A 19,544-nucleotide genomic window follows, 5' to 3' on the forward strand; every position below is an offset into this window, starting at 1 on the left:
TGGCCTATAAATTAGAAACATTGGTTTCCAGGGACTTGAGTCTAACACCTGATAGTCGTTGGTAGAATGCGAGAGCTTGTCTGCCTTTGCCTGGGAGTGTTCATATCCCTTAAATCCATGGTCCTTTGTTATTTATAGAACTCCTTCTAAAGGTACAGAATTTTAAGTCATCAATATGTCCTCAAATCTGCTGAGATCATTATTTGCCTGTAGCCCTTTTTGTGGTAAAAAGGAGTCTGTGTGGAGACATTACATTCATGATAACAGCCTTAATAGGAAACAATTTATCCTGGAGAAAGTGTTCTGTAAATTGTTCAGAAGAGTAGGGAGGAAAAACATGAATGCAGATTTTGCCTATAATTTATCATAAGAACTAGATGTCCCTGAAACAAGTTGGATTTTCGTTCTTTTTTTTTTAATCAAAATGACTTTGATTTTTTTTTTATTTAAATATTACTTTTCCCCAACTATATCTTCAAACACAGATTGCAGTGAGCTGTTGCATGCAAGATGTCCTTAGAACTACTCAGTGCTTTGGTTTGTACAGGCTGTGGAAACAATCATGAACTGTTGGCCCATTTAATCCCAACAAATTAAAACCAGTCGTCATGTTTCATCCAGTTTAATTCAGCATTGCTGAAGTTAATTTCACTGTTAGTGCACACTTTATCTAGAGTATGTCTTGCTTCTCTGAGCAATACTTCCTAGGCATCTTGAAGCTGTTATCTGCTTTCACTATGTAGGTTTTTATGTTCTGTCACTCTTTAAAACAGAATGTTCCATATCTGATGCAAATAACAGTCAAACTTGTCTATATTCATGATTTCAGTAGGATCTAGCTTGTCATTTAGACCCATGAGTAACTTTTTCAACTTCTCTGATAAAATTTTTTGGCAGCAAATGTGAAACTAACCCCTTTGCTGCTAATGTGTGTGTATAACATAAACGTTTTATGGATTTCTATTCTAAGAAGGTAAAGCTTATGGTATTTGTATTATGGGATTCATGCCAGCATTTCTAAAGACTGTATCTGTTATTGACCTAGAAGAAAGGAAGAAATAAATGATTTTACATTGCAGTAAGAAAATTTCTGGTTAGACTGTTTAATGTTTCTGGCTGTACAGATGCTGAAGTACAGTGAAGAAACAGATTGTACAGAGACAGTGCAGAATATCTAGAGGCCCTGAGGAACATGTTGCCCTGGCACCCAGCAGGGCTGGTGGGCTTGAGCCTGCTTCAGGCTTGGCACTGCCCTTGGTGGTCCTTCCCAAGCACCTGTCTGCAGGCTCCTGCCATGGGTGGGATGAGGGGGCTGAGAACAAGCATGGAGATGTGGGCACACCAAGGAGCACTTCTAAGGCTGCGTGTGTGACAAAGATGAGGCTTTGTTGAAGTTCAGGCTTTGTAACGGTCGTGTTGCTGTTCTGCAGGCATGTTCACCTACCACAAGGACTCACACTGCCATTGGTTCAGCAGCTTTAAATGCGATAACTACTCTGAATTCCGACTGGTTGGAGCTGTATCCTTTCATGTCTGCTACACGGTGCCGAACCACGAGCCATCCCATGAGCTGGCACGGGGGCGAAATAAGGCACTGGCTAAAGCTCCTTCAGAGGTTGTATATGCAACTGTGCTCCATTTTTAATGAATTTTTTTGAATGTCATTCTAGCAAGTGAACTAAAAATAGGAAGAAAATGATGGTGTGTGGGTACATCATACATTTTACAGTCAGAAAATACTAGAATCAAGATCAAACATGCAACCTTTTTTGTATATAAGTTGTAATTTTTAATGAAACCTCTGAGTTTCATTCAGTAAACATCAATGCACCTGTATGCATTAATGCTTCATTGAGGATCAGTTGCTCCCTGTTGATCAGTATGTGGCTTTTTGCACTTTGCCAGTGGAGGTTTGGTTTAATATGTTTAGATTTATTTAAAAGAAATGTTGATATATTGAGCTCTCAGTAGAACTTATTGTGGATTGAAAATATATATGTATACAGTTCTCTTTTTTTTTTTATAGCAATACTTTGGAACAATTTATTGTAGAAATACTTGTATAGGATATTATGAAGAAGATTGTCAAGTGTTCTGTCAATGTGCGTCATATGACCATTTTAACCGCTACTTAATTGTAATGCAAAACTGCATTTTTAAAATATTTTTTCTAAGTTACTAAAATACTAACTATAATAAGGCTATGTTAATTTTGCCCTTAACATTTGACATATATAGCTTATGGGACTTGCTGTATATAATAGCATAGCCTTGGATATTCGTTTCCCACCTTGCTGTTACAAGAAATTACTGAGTCCTCCCATTGTTCCCTGTGATCATAACACGCTTGTAGGCATCTGTGATGTCACATTAGATGACCTGTTTCAGATTATGCCTGTAAGTATTATAGGTTTTTAAGAAGCTAAATTACTGATTTAAAACCTAATTTGTTTATATTTAATGCTTGAGTTATAAACTGTTTGAGAACAGCTTCTTTTTTCAGTACAAGCTGACAAAGTCTCCTTTTCTTCTGCTGAAAACAGAAAATCTCCATGTTTTCTAGCATAGCAGTATTTTTCTATTACTTGAAGTTAGAATACCAAAATCTGATATGATTTTTCTGATACCTATTTTCCGTAGTAAAAATAAAATTGTGACAGTTTATACTGAAATATTAATTAAGCAGTTTTTCTCTGTGCATGCATTTTAAATATACAGCTTTTTCCAACATACTTTCTGTGTAAAGTAATGCTTCTGGCACATCCTTGCAGAGTGCATCACTCAGTTTTGTAGATTCACTAAAGAGTTCTTACTCATATTGTAGGAGTTGGCCCACGGACTAAATGAACTTCTATCCTATGAAGGCAATGTCGAAGAGGATTTTTACTCAACCTTTCAGGTCATTAAATACACAACTGTAAATGGTTCTCAGACTTGTTCAGTACTTTTTACCGATGTTAAAATGGCAATGGAGTGACCTTCTATGGTGTAATTGCTGATTGTTTGTAATATAACTGCACAGGTTTCAAGACCAGTACTTTTCTGGGGCCTCTGGGCATACAGAGGCTGACTCTGTGATGGGGCTTGAAGCTGTTGTTCCCTGACAGTGTAGGTGCCTCCAAATGCTGACTGCCAGGGTCACATAGCCAGCTGCTGGGGCATTTCCAGCTCTTTCTCTGACACCGTCACCTTGCAATCAGTGCCCTGGCTTGCAGAATTCATCTGGCTGCAAGACAATCCCTTTTCTGTCTAACCCAGAAGCTAGTCAGAGCTTCCTTGCTTCCTTAAGACACTCCATCCAGGAAATCTCACTTCGGCAGTAGCTTGTTCAAGTTGTGAGAGTTTTGCCTGACCTTTATGTCTTAACTGCTACTTCACTCAACAAAGTCTTTCTCATTTATTCATTGCTTTAGAACACATACCAGTTAATAAAATTTCAAGTTGGTACTTTTTAGTTCCTAGGTAAGCTACAGCAGAACGAATACCTTCTTAATTGTATTTGCTATTCCTAGATTGTTCTTTGGTATGAAAAGCTCTGTGCCTCCAGAGCCTCCAGAGCAGGTCGGTTTGACATGTGTAAGAGGCTCAATTTTTTTACTTCAAATACTGATTTCTTGAGCAATTTGTTGAAAATTGTAATTTTTAACTTCTAAAACCCCAATAACCCTCAGAATTACAGCATACGGTAAAGAGAGAGACAGGGGAAATACATGGCATAATAAATATCAGATCTATAATTTAGGAGAATATGAATGTATTTTCCAGTACTGACCTTGACTCCTTTTTTTCTCTAGGTTTTTCAGGAAGAATTTGGTGTTATAAAATCTTACAACTTAAAGCCAAATGGAGATAAAATTCCAGTCACAAATCAGAATAGGAAAGGTACCTCAATATATATTAATTGCACGTATTTTGCAGATTAAAGTTTTTTCATTCCTATAAGCCTAGGTTTTCGTTAACAGTGTGAAAATGAAATTACTGTAGTCCTTTCTAGTATGCCTACCAATTTAATGGTATCTAAAATGAAATGCATTCGTTTTTCATAATTCACTACAGTTCAGGAAAGCAGAACAAATAATTGATTAAAATTATTATAATGTAACAAAATAAAATGTTTTTTTCTTTTTTAGAATATGTGCAGCTCTATGTTGATTTTCTTCTCAACAAATCGATCTACAAACAATTTGCAGCTTTTTATTATGGATTTCATAGTGTCTGTGCTTCATATGCATTACTGGTAAGAATAAAGTGAAACATAACTCTTCACTTCTGTTTTAAGTATTTGACAATGACTTATCTAAATTAAACAAATTGTGCTGGTTGATTTTAAGATTTGTAAAGAACATTGATTAATCCATAGGCTTGATTAAGCCAACATAAGTAGAAAAAATTAAGCAGGTAATCAACTGTTCTCTGTAGTGTTCCATTGCAAACAGATAAACCTAACCTGAAGAGCTTTATTTATCAGTATGCATTCACAGACGCTTCACGGGCTCTCTTGTGAATGTTTATGAGGTTTCTCTGTATTCCCTACAGTTATGAACTGCAGAGCAACTATGTCTGTGTGCTCCTGAGTGACTCCTCTGAAAACATCTATTACTTTTTCCAGGAAGAACACTCAGTGAGGTTGAGATTAAACATTCTCTCTTCAGTCCTGTTTGGCTGTTGGAATGACTTTGTCATTTACATCATCCCTTCTGCACTGAGAAAGAAGAGGCAGTTGCAATTTGCATGAGATTTTTTTCAGTGCCTGTGAAATTAGTGAACTATGACACACTTGCAGCAAGGCGAGATGCGACTGACTGCAGGGAAGGTTCTGGAAGGAGAATGAGAATCCACTGAAATGCCATGACATACTGCCATGCAATATTGCAATGTTGTAGTAAATGAATAAGTAGATTCTGCAGGTGCAAGTTTAGTGGTTTATTGTCATAAGTACTTGCTTTACACAGCAGTGGGTACAATTAAGTGCCAGATTCTGTCAGCTACCTACACTGGGACTGGTCAGTGTAAATTAAATTGAAATTGTAACCAAAGTTGGCATCAAGACCCTTCCTCAGAATTTCATCCATACAAACTTAATTTTCTTCCTGACCCATTTGTAATCTAATCAGATGGCAGGCAAGTCAATGTAATAAATGTAAGAATGAAAAAGAGATGAGGTACAAAAGAAATATGCTAGAATATTGTCTAATCCAGTAATTTGCTTTTTACTACCTAAAATAGTAAGAGATTGTTTAAAGTGCTGAGGGATTAATTTTTCTATAATCAGTATATATCCAAGGTAGAGACTTATACTGAATGATATTCTGTTAATTTTTCTAGAATGACAAAATAAAAATTTAATCTTAATATAGTAGCATAATTTCTCATCTAAAAAAAATATATTTTTTCCTTGATTTCTGGCAGCTGCTTCGTCCAGAAGAGGTTGAAATTCTTGTTTGTGGCAGCCCTGAACTGGACATGTCTGCTTTACAGCGAAGTACCCAATACGAGGGCTACCAAAAAACTGATCTTACTATACGGTAGGCTCGTGTTTTTTATTCTAAATACTAAGTTTGAAAACATCATAAAATTTTAACCTTTCACCAATATTTCACCAAAATCTCTTCAAGAATAATCTGAGAATGATTGAATAAAAACCTATTTCCAAATAAAACAAAGATGCTTATTAAATTATCCTAGGTAGGAAGAGTTGAGTCCTTAATGGTGTATATTGCTGAATATCCTTAAAAGGTTCTGACTAGATGGAAGTGGAGATAGTTTAAAAAGAATAGCTTCAAATCCTCCATAAGAAATCTGAGTCTTTATTTTTATTATCCTGTCTTCTAAAAATAGTCTTTTTTTTCCAATTCTCTTTGATACTAAGGACATTTATATTAGTGAGTAGAAAGCATTTATCTTTGGAAGGTGGGTTGGAGTGTCATTTGACAAGATATAATTCCAAAATTAATAAAACATTGTACTTATCAATTCCCTAGGAATTTAACCTTGTATACTGGGATACTACTGATGTCCTATATATTACATTAATTAAATTCTCAGTGACATTCATCATGTAGTACTTGTGGTTGTATTATTATCTTCATACTGTTTTGTCATGATATTTCATCTTGCAACATTTTCTTCTCTCTCTGCCCTGAGCATAGATACTTCTGGGATGTAGTACTTGGATTTTCTCTTGACCTTCAAAAGAAGCTGCTACATTTTGCTACAGGAAGTGATAGAGTACCTGTGGGAGGAATGGCCGATTTGAATTTCAAGATTTCAAAGAGTGAAACATCCACAAATTGGTAAGTACTATTTTTTGATTTTTAAATTTTTTTCATTACAGTGTTTCCCAAGAGACCTTGTTGCTCTTGAATGTCTTTTTAAAGAAGAGCAAACAAATATACGAGAAGAAACTTCATGGAATCCTTTAGTTTGTCTTCAAAATACCCATTTATTGATTGCATTAATTTTACAGGTGACTATCTAGCATAAAATTGTTTCTCAGTCAATGTTTATATTTGAGACCAGTAATTCTTTATTTATAGAGATCCCATTCATGTTTTCAATTCAAATAAATTATTCATTTAATCATTCTTATGTGACAGCTAAACTAATGAAAATATACTTGAATCACCATGATTTTTACTGAATTCTTTGAATTTTATGGCGTTATTTATAGCAACCCCTGCACCTGCAGAAAATACTTGCATTTTCTCTTGACGGTCTAAATAAGAATTTTAACATGTATGGCTGCAAAGATGTAGCATTGCTTTAGGGCCTCTGGGGTATGGCTGATACAGAAATTGCTCAGAAGATATCAGAACAAAGCAGTCTTGCAATTTCATTGTGAGGATTAAATTGTTCATGCCAAGTTCTTATGTTTCTGGTAGTGTTTTATTTTGTATTGAATTGACTTGAGATATTCCACACACTTTCTAGCTAGTATTTTCCTTCTCAGGACTGGAAAAGTCAGTTTAAGTAATTTGGAAAGCTGTATAGAAAAACTTGCTGCTCTGAAAGTCACTGATAAGCGGTAATTACTGACTTTATCTAGATTTCTCAGACATTTAGGGTAATCAAAATACTTAAATAGAATTATAGTTTCAATGTAAAATTTTTTGGGGGTTTTTCATGGAGAGCTGAACTAAATGCATAAACAAAATGAACTTTGGTTTTGTTTTTAAATTCAATTTATCTTGTTACCGAGATATTTCTAATGCTAGTTCCAATGATGTTAAAGGAGCATGAGCATCTGAGGAAAAATGAAAAAAAATCAGTCAACATTCCATCTCTGTTTATGTTTCTTCTGTAAATTGTTCTTTTTCTTAGAAATGAGAAAATGGATTTTGAAATAATGTGCATTTTAAACTGATGTAGGTCTGTTTTGCAAGAGAATTGTCGCTGTCAGACTGCCTGCACAGGGATGAATGGAGATATGTTGCTCACACAATAGGATCAAAGAATATAATAGCAATAAGAATTGGCAAATTAGTGAAAGTTTCTCAACTTTCCAAATTCTGAAGCATGTCACTCCAGTCTGATTGACAGATCTTTGCTAATCTTTTAAAGGGCAGGGAGGGGAAAGTAGCTTGAGTTTCCACATCTAGAGGGTTCAACCCCCTTTCCAGGAGGTTTACCAATGATCATATGCCCTTCAAAACACTGAGGGATTAAATGAAAAGAGAACTAGAGAGCTTTTGAGCCACATAATAAAATTTAAATTGTAAGTGTCCAAGTTTTAGAAATTTTTCAGTGTGTTTTCCGAGTATCAGGTGGAGCTTCAGCTCATTGTCTTTCTCCTCTCTCCCCTCAAGTAATCAGTTGTAGGACCAGGCCATACCCTCAGTGCTGTCCTGCTTGTCACTTGAAAATTTAAAGAGCAAGAAGATCCCTGGCTTCTTTTTAACTGTGGCTCATCAAACTAATCTGTTCTAGTGAGAAGCAGTTTCCAGTGTTTCAGTCAGGCATTCCTTAGTATCTGCAATACATGTATTCAAACTCTCTGCTCAGAAGAAACTTGCAGCTGAAAGTGTCCAGCATTTCAGTTGGCTGAGGGATGTCTGTAAGGATGTATTCTGCCTGGCTGACCTTGAGTTCTGTATCCTCATGTAACTGTGGTTCATCCAGGTTTATCTATACCTAGTGCAGGACCCACCGTCCTTCACGTTGTGCATTCTGACTATACCCACATTTCATGTTTAGAGACGTTATGTGGTACCTGGAGTTTCCAAAACCTGGAAGGAGATGTTTCCAACTTAACAAAAATATAAAGTCAGGGAGTTGCAGGCAAACAGATTCACCTGAGGTGCTTATGACCAATAGCAGTGTTATTTGCAATTAGCAGAACTTGAACTAACATTACGATAAATGTTTCTTTTACCGGGTTTCTTACTTAAGTAATGTTTAACTGAAAATGTGTAGGCAGTTGGCAGTGTTCTGCTTCTATTGCATTATTATTAAGTGTGTTTTGTTGGGTATTTTTAAAATTATTTTAGGTTACCTGTGGCACATACCTGCTTCAACCAGCTTTGCCTCCCTCCTTACAAGAACAAGAAGGAACTGAAGCAAAAGCTGATCATTGGAATTTCAAATGCAGAGGGGTTTGGTCTAGAATAACATTTAATAATCAAAGAACAGCATTTTTATGTAGCATTCACTCTCTTCTGATTGTGCCTTTAAGCTTTTCATTGTTATGTCTCTTGATACCAGTTTTATCTCACTTAGATTATTTTTTTTAATTAAATATGAAGTGTATGTTTTCCCCTGAATGGCAATACATTTACTGCTTGCTTTGTCACAGAAGGTAGCTTTCTTTGTACAAAAAGCTTGTCTCTTTGATAAACAAAACCTAGCTTAGGCAATTTCCAAGTTTTAGTTTTTTCTTGATAGCACTTTATCATTAATCATAATTCCTTTACATCAAGGTTTCCCACTGGGAGATAATATACAGAACATTTCTTTATTAGTTAATCCCAGTGGTAGAATGTTTTCAATTAACATTAATAATAGAGAAATATAGAACATCAGCATGTAGCCATTTTTTCACAAAGGCAAATAGGAATTTTAGTCTTTATAAAATGTATGTAGTTTTATTATTCTGGTTTTCCTTCTTAGTGAAACCAGTTGTCTAAGAAGTATGTAAATAACTGCCTGTGAAGAAATAGGGTTTTGATAGTGCCATTTACTGCTAAAAATTATTTTTTATGAATAAGAGGTTTTAAAGGTTCTATATTCAGTTTTTACACTTGATTGTACAAGAGTGTTAAAAGGTATTTTTTCAGCTTGGGGGGATTCAAGTTCAAGCTACAGGTATTAAGGAACTTGTATGTTCATTCTTTACAGCAAAATAACCAGATCTACTGTAGCATTATAGTAAACAAAACTAGATATTTAAAATAAATTCCACATATGGTGAATTGCTTTCAGGAAGAGGATTAAATCCACAGTTCATGGCAAACTGATATAGTGTATCATGCTAACATTTTTTTAGCAACTCTGTTGAAAGTCTTAAGTAAGCTGTGACAAAAGTGAATACAATAACATTTCAGAAGAATGCTGAAGCTTTCATTAACTTGAAGACCAGCATTTAAAGACAATGTTTTGTGTTTTTCACTGCACAAACTACATGAAACGAATAATTGGTATGTCTGCTCTGAGTTATCAGATTAGGAGCTGGGAAATAAATGGTTCTAAAATACTGATGTAATTGTAAGTCTGGGTTTTATTCATTAAATGGAAAGAATTTATTAGCATGCAGTATAGTATTTTTAAATATGAATAGCTACTGTGTGTTCTATAGATTTTTTTTTCAGCTGAATGAGGCCCAGATCATTCAAGACACTTTGGCATCTGATTTGTCAGCTTTCCCCATTGACTTCTGCTGGGGCATGGATGATTAAATATCTTGTAGTGTCTGTGCTCAGATATTATATTAGTCTTCTTTTCTCTCTTTGTATTATTTACATATAATCAACAGATTAACAAATTATGAACAAATTAATCTGTCTAATTCATAGTTTCAAAGCTGTTGTGGATATTCTTCAATAGCGAAGTGTAAATTTGATTTTATTCTATATCTTTATGAGTTACTGGTGATTTTACTGTTTTATTAAAGCAGAGATAAATATTAGGATATTTTAGAATATTTGGCAATGTATTCTTTGTGCTGTCCTTGAAACCAGTAGTAAAATTTTTGTTGACTTTAACAGAGAACTAAACTGGGTTAGCACAGAGAGTGTTAAAAGCAGCACTGAAAAATTCTGCATTTTACATTGTTTCTCCCAAATGGAGATTTTAAAATAAATTTTAACGTACAGGATTTCAGATGCTAAGAAATAAATGAAACTTTCACCATTGCACTGAATGAACTAGACAGCTTCAAGCAATGTTAAATTTCTAATAACTGAATATGGTTGTAAAGAAATCTGGAAATAAACACTGCCCCCCTTCCCCTCTCTGTAGAATTGGATTCATGGAAGGTTGGCTTATGAATAAATAGCTATACAGTTTATCTGAAAACATGGCAAATTAGCCAAAATATTTTTTTATGGCTCAAGCCCACTTTTAGTAACTATTTATCTATTATTGTTAAAATAAAAGCTTTATCTTCTCATTTTCACTGAATTGCACTTTGCCTTCAGTTTAGTTTTATTTATTGGAACTTTTTTTTATTTAATGTGTAATATTACCTCAGAATTCTAAAAACGCTATTGTATTTGCATCAGTTTTTAAATAAGATTGTCATTCAAAGACATTTTATATATTTCCTGATGTTGATAGATTAAATAGTAAATTTTGTATTTGTTAAATGAAAGCATTGCACTGTATTTATGAAATAAGACTCGGATAATTTTAAAACTTTTCTTCAACGATGTTTTATTGTTCTTTTGTCTTGCCCTGTAGTCCAGCAAATCTTTTTTTATTTCCATTATTGTTTTGTACCATACAAAAGAAATCTGGTTTGTATAAACTTGTTCATTACTAAGTATCTATTTTTATGTATTAAAACTGTGCGGTCATTAAATCAAATATTTCAATTTTTGGCCTCACTTGTTTAATTTCAGATTTCCAAAACTGATCATAATGTGTTTAAGATTATTATCAACTTTTCTGCTTTTGGTTTATTTTTCTTTTAAAAAATTTTCTTAACAGTAACAGTTTGGCTAAAACATTACATGACTCACTAAAAAGAGACTAAGTTTCAACTACCAGACACGCACCAAGAATTATATCTCATAATTATACTCAAAATTACAGGTGTTCTGGTGCATACCAGAGTGTAATAGTGCTGTAAAGTAGCATGGATCCTCAACACGGAGCCAGCAACTGAGGCAGTTTCGCATGGAGAACAGGAGGCTTCGGGGACACCTCATCACAACCTGCCGGTACCTGAAAGGGGCTTATGAAAAGGAGGGAGAGGGAATTTTTATACAGGCACAAGTGATGGCACAAGGGGAAATGACCTCAAACTGAAAGAGAGCGGGTTTGGATGTTAGGAAGAAATTCTTTACTCAGAGGGCGATGAAACCCTGGAAGAGGTTGTCTGGAGAAGTTGTGAATGCCCCGTCCCTGGAATTGTTCAACACCAACCTGGATGGGCCCTGAGGAACCTGATCTAGTGAATGGCATTGCTGCCCACGGCAGGGGAGCTGGAACTAGATGATCTTTAATGTCTCTTCCCAAACAAACCATTCTATGGTTCAGTGATTCTAACTTAATTTCCCTTATTTTTTTTTACTACCTCAATTGCAAGACTATTTTGAGGTGCACAGAGAGACAAAGCCACAAGCTGTTGTATGTTTTATCTTGTGTATTTTTCTGCCTAATTTTAACATTAAAGTCAGGAGGGACAGGTAACAAGAACATCGTGCTTTCTCACCAACATAGGTCCTGATCACAGGACTGTTATCTGACTGGATTCAAGCGTTCTTCTTGTCTTCTTTGTACCATTCAAGCTACCTACAGATGGCAGCAAAGATGAAGATTGAAATAATTTAATTAGAGGTCTGACTCTCCTCTTAACTAGCATTAGTAAGGTGTTGGTACTGGTTGACGTGCTCCAAAGGCAAATGGTATATCCATTGTTATTCTTCATAGCTGTGGCATTTAATATTCTTTTAGAACCCCTCTTTGGAAAAATATCTTAAAGGTTCTTAAAAGCCTCTGTTTTAATGTCCTGACTGTCAGATGATCATGTGTTTTTTCTTCTAGAGCACATAGTTCTCTTCCAATAAATTTGTTTGAGTCAAGTAAGTTTTCGGTGTATTTGTAATTTTTTTTTTCTTCAGGGTCTGTGCTAGTATGGTGAAGTTCCTTGCACTTTTAAATATTCATAGCATATAAGAAAATAATAATGGAACAGCCTGGACTGCCACAGCTGTTTCACTTGTTTTAGAAATGTTCTAATTAATAGTTGGATAGGTTTTGCTGTTAAATTAATGAGCAAAAATGGGCCGCCAGCGATCTGCACCTTTCAAATTGTTAATTAAATTCTTACTGAATTTTTTAAACCCCAGTGGCTTTATGTAAAATACAACAGGTATGGCAAGGGTTCTTATGGTCTGATGTAGATATTCTTAACTGTAGAATGGATATTTGATACAAAAATAATTCCTTATATAAACTACATCTAGGAAAGAACTCTGAGGTCAAGGAAGATGGAGATATTTTGTCTGATCATCTGGTGACATAGTTGCTCATCAGACCCCAGAAGGGTGGAAGAAGTTCACTAAGCTGGGCAGCACTTTAGTTCTGGACTCTTCTGCAGTACTAGAATTAAGTAATACCTATATGTGTAAGAATAGGATATATCAATGAATAAGTTTTATGTTTTAGGAGTTTTGTGTTCTACTACAGCAAGGCTTCATTTACTCTTTTTGGCATCAGTTTAATGATTTGTTACTTGTACTGAGTGATGAATAGACTTTTGATGCAATATTTTCCTCCCATGAGAGTTGTCCTAGATTCTGTAATCTATGATGTTCAAGTTTAATTTATGGGGTTTTTGTTTATTTGGTGCCTTATAACATGATTTCGTATTAACCAGGAGAGATACATTATTCTCACAGAGTCCTTAGTTATCTTTACACCAGAATCTCTGGCAGCTACCATACTATGGATAATAACAATCCAGCCTCCACTAGTCTCTGTAGGCATTACCAGAACAGAACTATTTGTAACTGTGTGTGTGTTATTCAAACCGTCTTGTCAATGGGGGTTTACTCAATGTGCTTTCAATTTCTGCTCTAGCAGAGAGCTTGAACATTAATTTCTTTTGGTATTTATTTTGTGTCAGTAGCCATACTGTGGAAAGCAAGAACTGTGTTTTGTGCCCTGGAAAATCAGTCCAGCTGGATATGAGGTAGCCAAAGCACAGTCATTTTGAAAACAGGGTGGTTTAAACTCAAACACATGGGCCTTGGTTTTGGTTGTCTTCTGGTGAATTAGTGTAACCTCACACACCTTGTTTCCAAGAACTGTGGTGGCAGCATATGTAGTGCTTGGGGGTTTTAATAGTTGCCCTTAATTAGTAGGAAGAAATGGGTAGATGAGCCAGTAACATATACCACACTGAGCAAAGAAGGCACTTAATTTTTCATCTCACTTATCTACTTTACGGAGAGATCTTTTCCCAAATCTTTCTGGATTCCAAGATGGAAAAGTATCCTGCCCAGATTTTAAAACTCCCTGACAAGACATGTTCTGTGATATTAAATACATCATTAATTCTTAAATGTTCATTAATAGAAAAGTTAATTAATCATGGCAGATAAATGTGGCCTGTGTAAAACCGAGATGAGCACAGCAGCAGAAGAGAAAAAATTTACTTTCTTGTAAGAAGTTCAATAGAATGGCTTTTTAGTTGCAGAAATCTAATTTTATTCCCTTAGCTAATGAGGTTTAATTTTTCTAGTGTTTAATTTCTTAAAGAGTTTAAGAACTGAAATTATCTTTCTTTAATTCAATCACCATGTTAGATAAAGGTACATTTGAGTAAACTGTAATATTTTCTTACGTACACCACTGTGTAGTGCCTACTGCATTGTCTAATTCTACTGAAATCAGTAAAATGTTCTACATCAGTATTCCTTTGGAATTCTAACTTTTCTGGCAATTTTTACTGTGAAAGAAGAGCTTTTCCAATCATTAAAAGCACTTGTATTCATTCAAACTGAAGCTTTTAAAGTAAAAACATAATTTGTTTCTATTGCATATAAACAACCTCATTGCATTTTGGTTTGGGTGGTTTTGTTTTAGGACTCAGAATCTATTCAATATCATATTTCTGCATATTGATTGAAATGCATTAAGCTGTCATGTGAAATGGCACATTCTGGAAGGTAAAAACTCACTTCCCAGTAGCTTGTGCTACTGGAAGTTACTGTAAATATATGAAAAGGATTCCAAGGTTAGTAATTTCTTACTTTGCTTTGTTAGTTGCCATATAGGGGTTGAAATCTCCTAACGCATTACAACCAAGCTGTGTTTGAGATACCTGGGGGATGTTTGCTTCATCCTGTTGATCATCTCCTAGCCCATGCTGGCCCAGTTGCTACCACTGATGGGTTTCACATACTTACAGGTGTTTTTAATTGTATTTCTTACATTGGCATATTTAATATGCATTAATTATTCCTTTCAAAAAGTGAACTCAGTTTCTTCAACAGTCTGTAATGCCGGGCAAGAACTCAAAGCTGCAGAACTAAAATCTCAGTGAAATTAGTTTGGAACACTGTTTCATTTTCTTATACTTGATTTTAAGAGTTAAACATCATCCTATAATCAAAGCTGTTGAGGCAACATCAACTCAGCTATGCTGAGAGCTGTGTCTTCTGTTCCTCATTCCCTGTTATTTTGTGTAAACTACTGTAGGCATGTAACCAAAACACGAGAGATATGATAGGAGTAAGTTTTTATGTGAAAGTGATAGTGTTGGAATTTTTTTTCTCTCTTGGCTTGATTTCTCATCCCCATGTGCTACTTGTAGTTGTGTGTGTTTTTCATTTGTAACTATTTGCAATGTGAGCACTGCAGCTGGGAATCTGAAGGTGTAATTGCTTGCATCATTTTTCATATAATTGTTCAAAAGAAAAAAATTACCTGGATTTTTCTTCCCTGTCTTCGGGGCACCAATTGATGCATCAAGGCTTTTCTATTTTATGGTGCAAAGATATTCTCAGTTGATCTTTTGCCCTTGAATTTCTTCTCAGTTTATTTGTTGCTGGCTTTATTAGTTGGTCTTATTAATTATATATGACATAAGCATGGCTGCTATGCTTAATCATACATTCAGTGTAGCATTTTCATGCAGGTGCACTGTGAAGAGGAAATTACTACTTTCATGCAGCACAACCAACCTTGGTTAATTTCTGCTGTCATGACTTACAGCAACAATCTGCATTCTTTGTATAGTTATGCTGCCTTTCACCGTGTTCAAGATCTACCATCATTCATAATAGATAGGTAATTGTGGAATGATAAATGGAAGCTTTCACTTTGAATTTCCCTAGATTAGAAAATCATCCCTTTGGCTATTTGTGGCATTTTTTTTTTCTACTTTTTTTTTTTACTAGACCTCGGGTTTTATTTTGTATTTTCTTGAGTCATAGGGTAACTTAGAGGAATTTAACAGACATTTTAGAACTGAGTTGTCACTTACCCAGGTTAATTATTTGGCTAACTCACTTGCCAATCCTTAGCCTAGCTGCATGCAATGGCAATCCTCTGTTTGCAGCGCATTTGCATAATCAAAGTGATTCTAATATTAAGGAAGAAAACATAGACAAAACTGCTGCAAAAGGATAGTGACGTGTGTCTAGGGTGCAACTTGTAAATGTGTCTGTGCCTCTTGAAAAAAAGGCTGATGGAAAACAATGGTTCAAGGTGGTGGCAGGGGGAAGTGGAGAGAATTGCTATCCTTCATCTCTCATTTCTGGGGAGCTACACAGAAGTTACATATTGAAGATATCCTGTATGGGAGAAAAATTGCTGTGGGATAACACTAGAAGCTTCAGATCAGTCATTGTAACTCAGTCTGCTCTTCCTTTTTGTTGCTATTAGCTTATTATTTGAATTACCTTGGGAATGTTTGCTTTTTTCCCTACTGATCTTGCTGTAGCCCATGCTAGTGACAGGTTTCACATGCTTTGGTAGAATTCAGATTTAAATTGAGAAATCGAGCTCCACTTACAAGATGAGAAAGGAGGCAAGGCTTGCTTGTCTTGGACCATCTGAAATCCCAACTTTTTTGACGACATATAGACAGCTGAAGTGTTAACAGTATCTATCTCAAGTCTGTCTTGGGGGACCCGTTTTTGACCAATCCTGATGGCAATGCTGCTTGGAGACCTTGTTTGCCCAGGTCATATCACAGAGGGCCGCTGCTGCAGAGCCAGTGCAGAGGCTGCAGCTGGGGCTTGGCAGTGCAGCAAGTTTGCTGCAGCCTTTCACTTCAGATCTCTAAATGCTTCTCAGTTTTTCCATTTGGATTCATTAGCACTTGTTGATGTCAGTCAGTCACCGAAGGCTGGATCCCAGCTGAAGCTTGCTGAGAGTCTTGCCTCTGTATTCAGTTTTGATTTCTCAATCTTTTAAAAACAGGTTTTGCTAGAAATTGATAAGTGTAGGTGAGCAAATAAATTTGAAATGTTGGTTTGTTACCAAATTGATAAGATTAGTAGGTCAAATATCAGTAATTTCTTTTGATGGAAATAATTATGGGGGGAAAAAAGCCACAATCTATCTGCCTTTTTTAGGTTTCACTTGTTCATGCTTTTTAGTGTGTGGCCACAGAGCTGTCCTGAAAATGTCATAAATGCAAAACCCTGATGTGCTAAATTTCTGCAATTAGCATTTGTCCTTAATTAGGTCCATGTAGGTATCTCTGTGATTCCTTCACTCAGTTTGAACCCCAGGGTCTTTTCAGCTCTGGGGCCAAAGAAGAAAACCCAGAAGCAGGAGATTCTTGTGTATTGGGTGGATCAAGTACTATCATCAAGTTGTCAGACAGGTGGTTGGTGACTGTTACGAAGTTTTTTAAATCAAGGCAGTTTTGGAAATGTGCAACATTGATATAATTGCTTCATTTGTCTTAATTATTGCAGATTAAATGACAAAACATCTGTACCAAACACCATTTTAGAGCTTTTTATTAATAACAGCTTATCAAACATAAAAGCAGTGATATAAAAAGAATGTGGAAATTTATTGTTAGGATCAGAGCTTCATCACAATTATTGAATATTACTAGTCCAAAGCAGCCAAATAAAATAGTCTCGTGTTATCTTAACATATGGTACATTCCTGGTATTATCTGTCTGTTATATCTTTTAAAACTGGATAACAGCCTTTCCCATCTCCCGCACTGTTTTTTAGCATAGGGAGAATGTGAAGAGAGAACCACAGAAAATACTTTTGTTCATTTTTGTGTATTAAAGGAATTAAAGGACAGGGTTTCTTGGGTTTGTTTAGTTTTGGTGGTTTTATTGGTGGTGTTCCCAGACTGTCCACAAGCAGAGCCACAGCTGTGGGTGAAGGAAATTAAAAACCAAGAGGTAACTCTAGGGTAATGTTCTAGTTTCTAACTGCTCTTGACCTTCAGGTTATCTAGCCAGTAGTGTAAGTGCTTATTTCACTAATCATTTACTTTTGTAGCAAAGGTGTCTGGTTTTTGTAGCAAGATAATAGAGCATCCATAAAGTATAGCTACAGGGATTTGCATACTTGGAGCTATTCAAACTTATAGTAATCGCCCCTTGTGTCTACTGGAGTTTTTTGTTTGATCCAAAATTGCTGATAAAATTTAATGGTTAATTTTGGTTCATGAGCTTTGTGGGGAGAAATATTTGGTTTACAAAGAGAGGAAGGTGTCATGCTTTTCCATTCTTTCCATTCAACACTCAGGTGGTCAGAGCATTTACCAGCAAGGCAGGGAATTGGCATTCCAGTCTTATGAGGGCAGGATATGAACTTGTGTTTGTCTGTAACCCTTGAGTTCCTAAATCTGCGGTTTCCATCAGGCAGAGGGAGGCTGGTCCTCTACTCCAGGTGAGCACACTGAGTCACCCAGAGAGAACTCCCACCATCATACTGAATGAGCTTTAGCTTTTAACTTCTGTGGGTGCTCTTGTTAAACTTCTCCAAGTGGAATAAAAGCTTCATTTCTGATTCAGTGTAAAACATGGCCTTCTACTTCCTCACCTTAGAAAAATAAAATAGCCCCCACTGCAATGTTATCTTGATTTATCTTGAGACCCCACCCAGGGTACTGTGTCGAGGTCTGCAACTCCCAGCACAAGAAAGACATTCACCTATTGGAATGAGTCCAGAGGGGAGACACTAAGTTGATCTCAACTCTGGAACACCTCCTGTGAAGACAGGCTGAAAGAGTTGGGTCTGTTCAACCTGGACAAGAGAAGGCTCCAGGAATACTTATAGCACCTTCCAGTACCTGAAGGGACTGCAAGGGAGCTGGAGAGGGACTTCTGACAAGGATATGTAGTGACAGGACAAGGGGGAATGGCCTTAAGCTGAAGGAGGGAAGGTTAGATTAGATACTAGAGAGAAATTCTTTACTGTGAGGGTGGGAAGGCACTGGAACAGATTGCCCAAGAGAGGTTGTGAACTCCCCATCCCTGGAGGTGTTCAAGGCTGGGCTAAATGGGACTATGAGTGACTAGGTCTACTGGAAGATTTCTCTGCCCATGGCAGAGGGTTTGAAACTAGATGATCTTTTACGTAATTTTCAACCCAAGCCATTCTATGATTTTATATCAATCTTTGTTTTCTGTAAATCTTTTGGTTTGATGGCTAAACCAAAATATTAATCATGCTCAGGAGTCATGCCTGAAATCCTCCCTCCTACTCACAAGGCAGGTGTGATCCAAGGACAGAAGGGGCCGAGAGTGGGAAAGCATTCTGGGAAGTGTGGTAAATCTAACAACTAAAGTACCATTCTTCTTCACATCTCAGTATGCAATTTTCCTGAGCAACATGCAAAAATAACAAGCCAGAAATACCTTACTGGATGAAAATACAGAGAACACTGCGAAAGCCATCATGGCAAATTGTTCAGTTATTACATAGCACTAACTTCTTTTTTACTATCAAACTCAGAAAATTACATGTTTTATCCTAATTTTAATGCTACATTCTTTGGGCTGCATTTAGCTGTTTGTGTAACATCATAAACCTTCAAACAAGGCCTTGCCTGGCCTCTGAAGCACTGAAAGGATTATTTTCTCTGGGGAAACTGCCTTCTCTCTGGGGAACACTGACGTTGGGTCAGGCTTTGAGCTTGATATCATTGTGGGATTTATTTCCTGATGCCAGTTTATTTACAAATATTTTCTTGTGTGAAAGAGACCTTATCACCTATTCTTACTGTTACTTTTTGATATTCCAGTCCATATTCTACACTGTACAGTAATTGTGTGAAGAACTGCAGTTTAAGGCATCCTAAAGTTTAAGCTTCTATTACTTACAGACAGATTTGTAAATGTAATTTTTAGGGGGTATTTGCAGAAACTACACCAGCCAATGAAATTATGGATGCT

At 36.1% G+C, this 19,544-nt stretch overlaps 1 protein-coding gene across 1 annotated transcript in view; it reads left to right on the top strand.

The window, feature by feature from the left end:
- HECTD2 (HECT domain E3 ubiquitin protein ligase 2) overlaps positions 1-11,027 on the top strand; it is a 35,834-nt gene extending 24,807 nt beyond the window's left edge. Inside the window, exons 14-21 of the mRNA XM_027717831.2 lie at positions 1,431-1,519; positions 2,239-2,397; positions 2,825-2,899; positions 3,795-3,882; positions 4,131-4,237; positions 5,410-5,525; positions 6,150-6,293; positions 8,487-11,027. Of these exons, the coding sequence (XP_027573632.1) occupies positions 1,431-1,519; positions 2,239-2,397; positions 2,825-2,899; positions 3,795-3,882; positions 4,131-4,237; positions 5,410-5,525; positions 6,150-6,293; positions 8,487-8,607 (899 nt within the window). The 3' untranslated portion in view covers positions 8,608-11,027. The remainder of the gene's footprint in view (positions 1-1,430; positions 1,520-2,238; positions 2,398-2,824; positions 2,900-3,794; positions 3,883-4,130; positions 4,238-5,409; positions 5,526-6,149; positions 6,294-8,486) is intronic.
- The last annotated feature ends 8,517 nt before the right edge of the window (positions 11,028-19,544 follow it).

This window comes from Pipra filicauda, unplaced genomic scaffold (assembly GCF_003945595.2).
Source record: "Pipra filicauda isolate LSUMZ 115617 unplaced genomic scaffold, ASM394559v2 scaffold190_size1978887_pilon, whole genome shotgun sequence".
NCBI classification, from domain to species: domain Eukaryota; kingdom Metazoa; phylum Chordata; class Aves; order Passeriformes; family Pipridae; genus Pipra; species Pipra filicauda.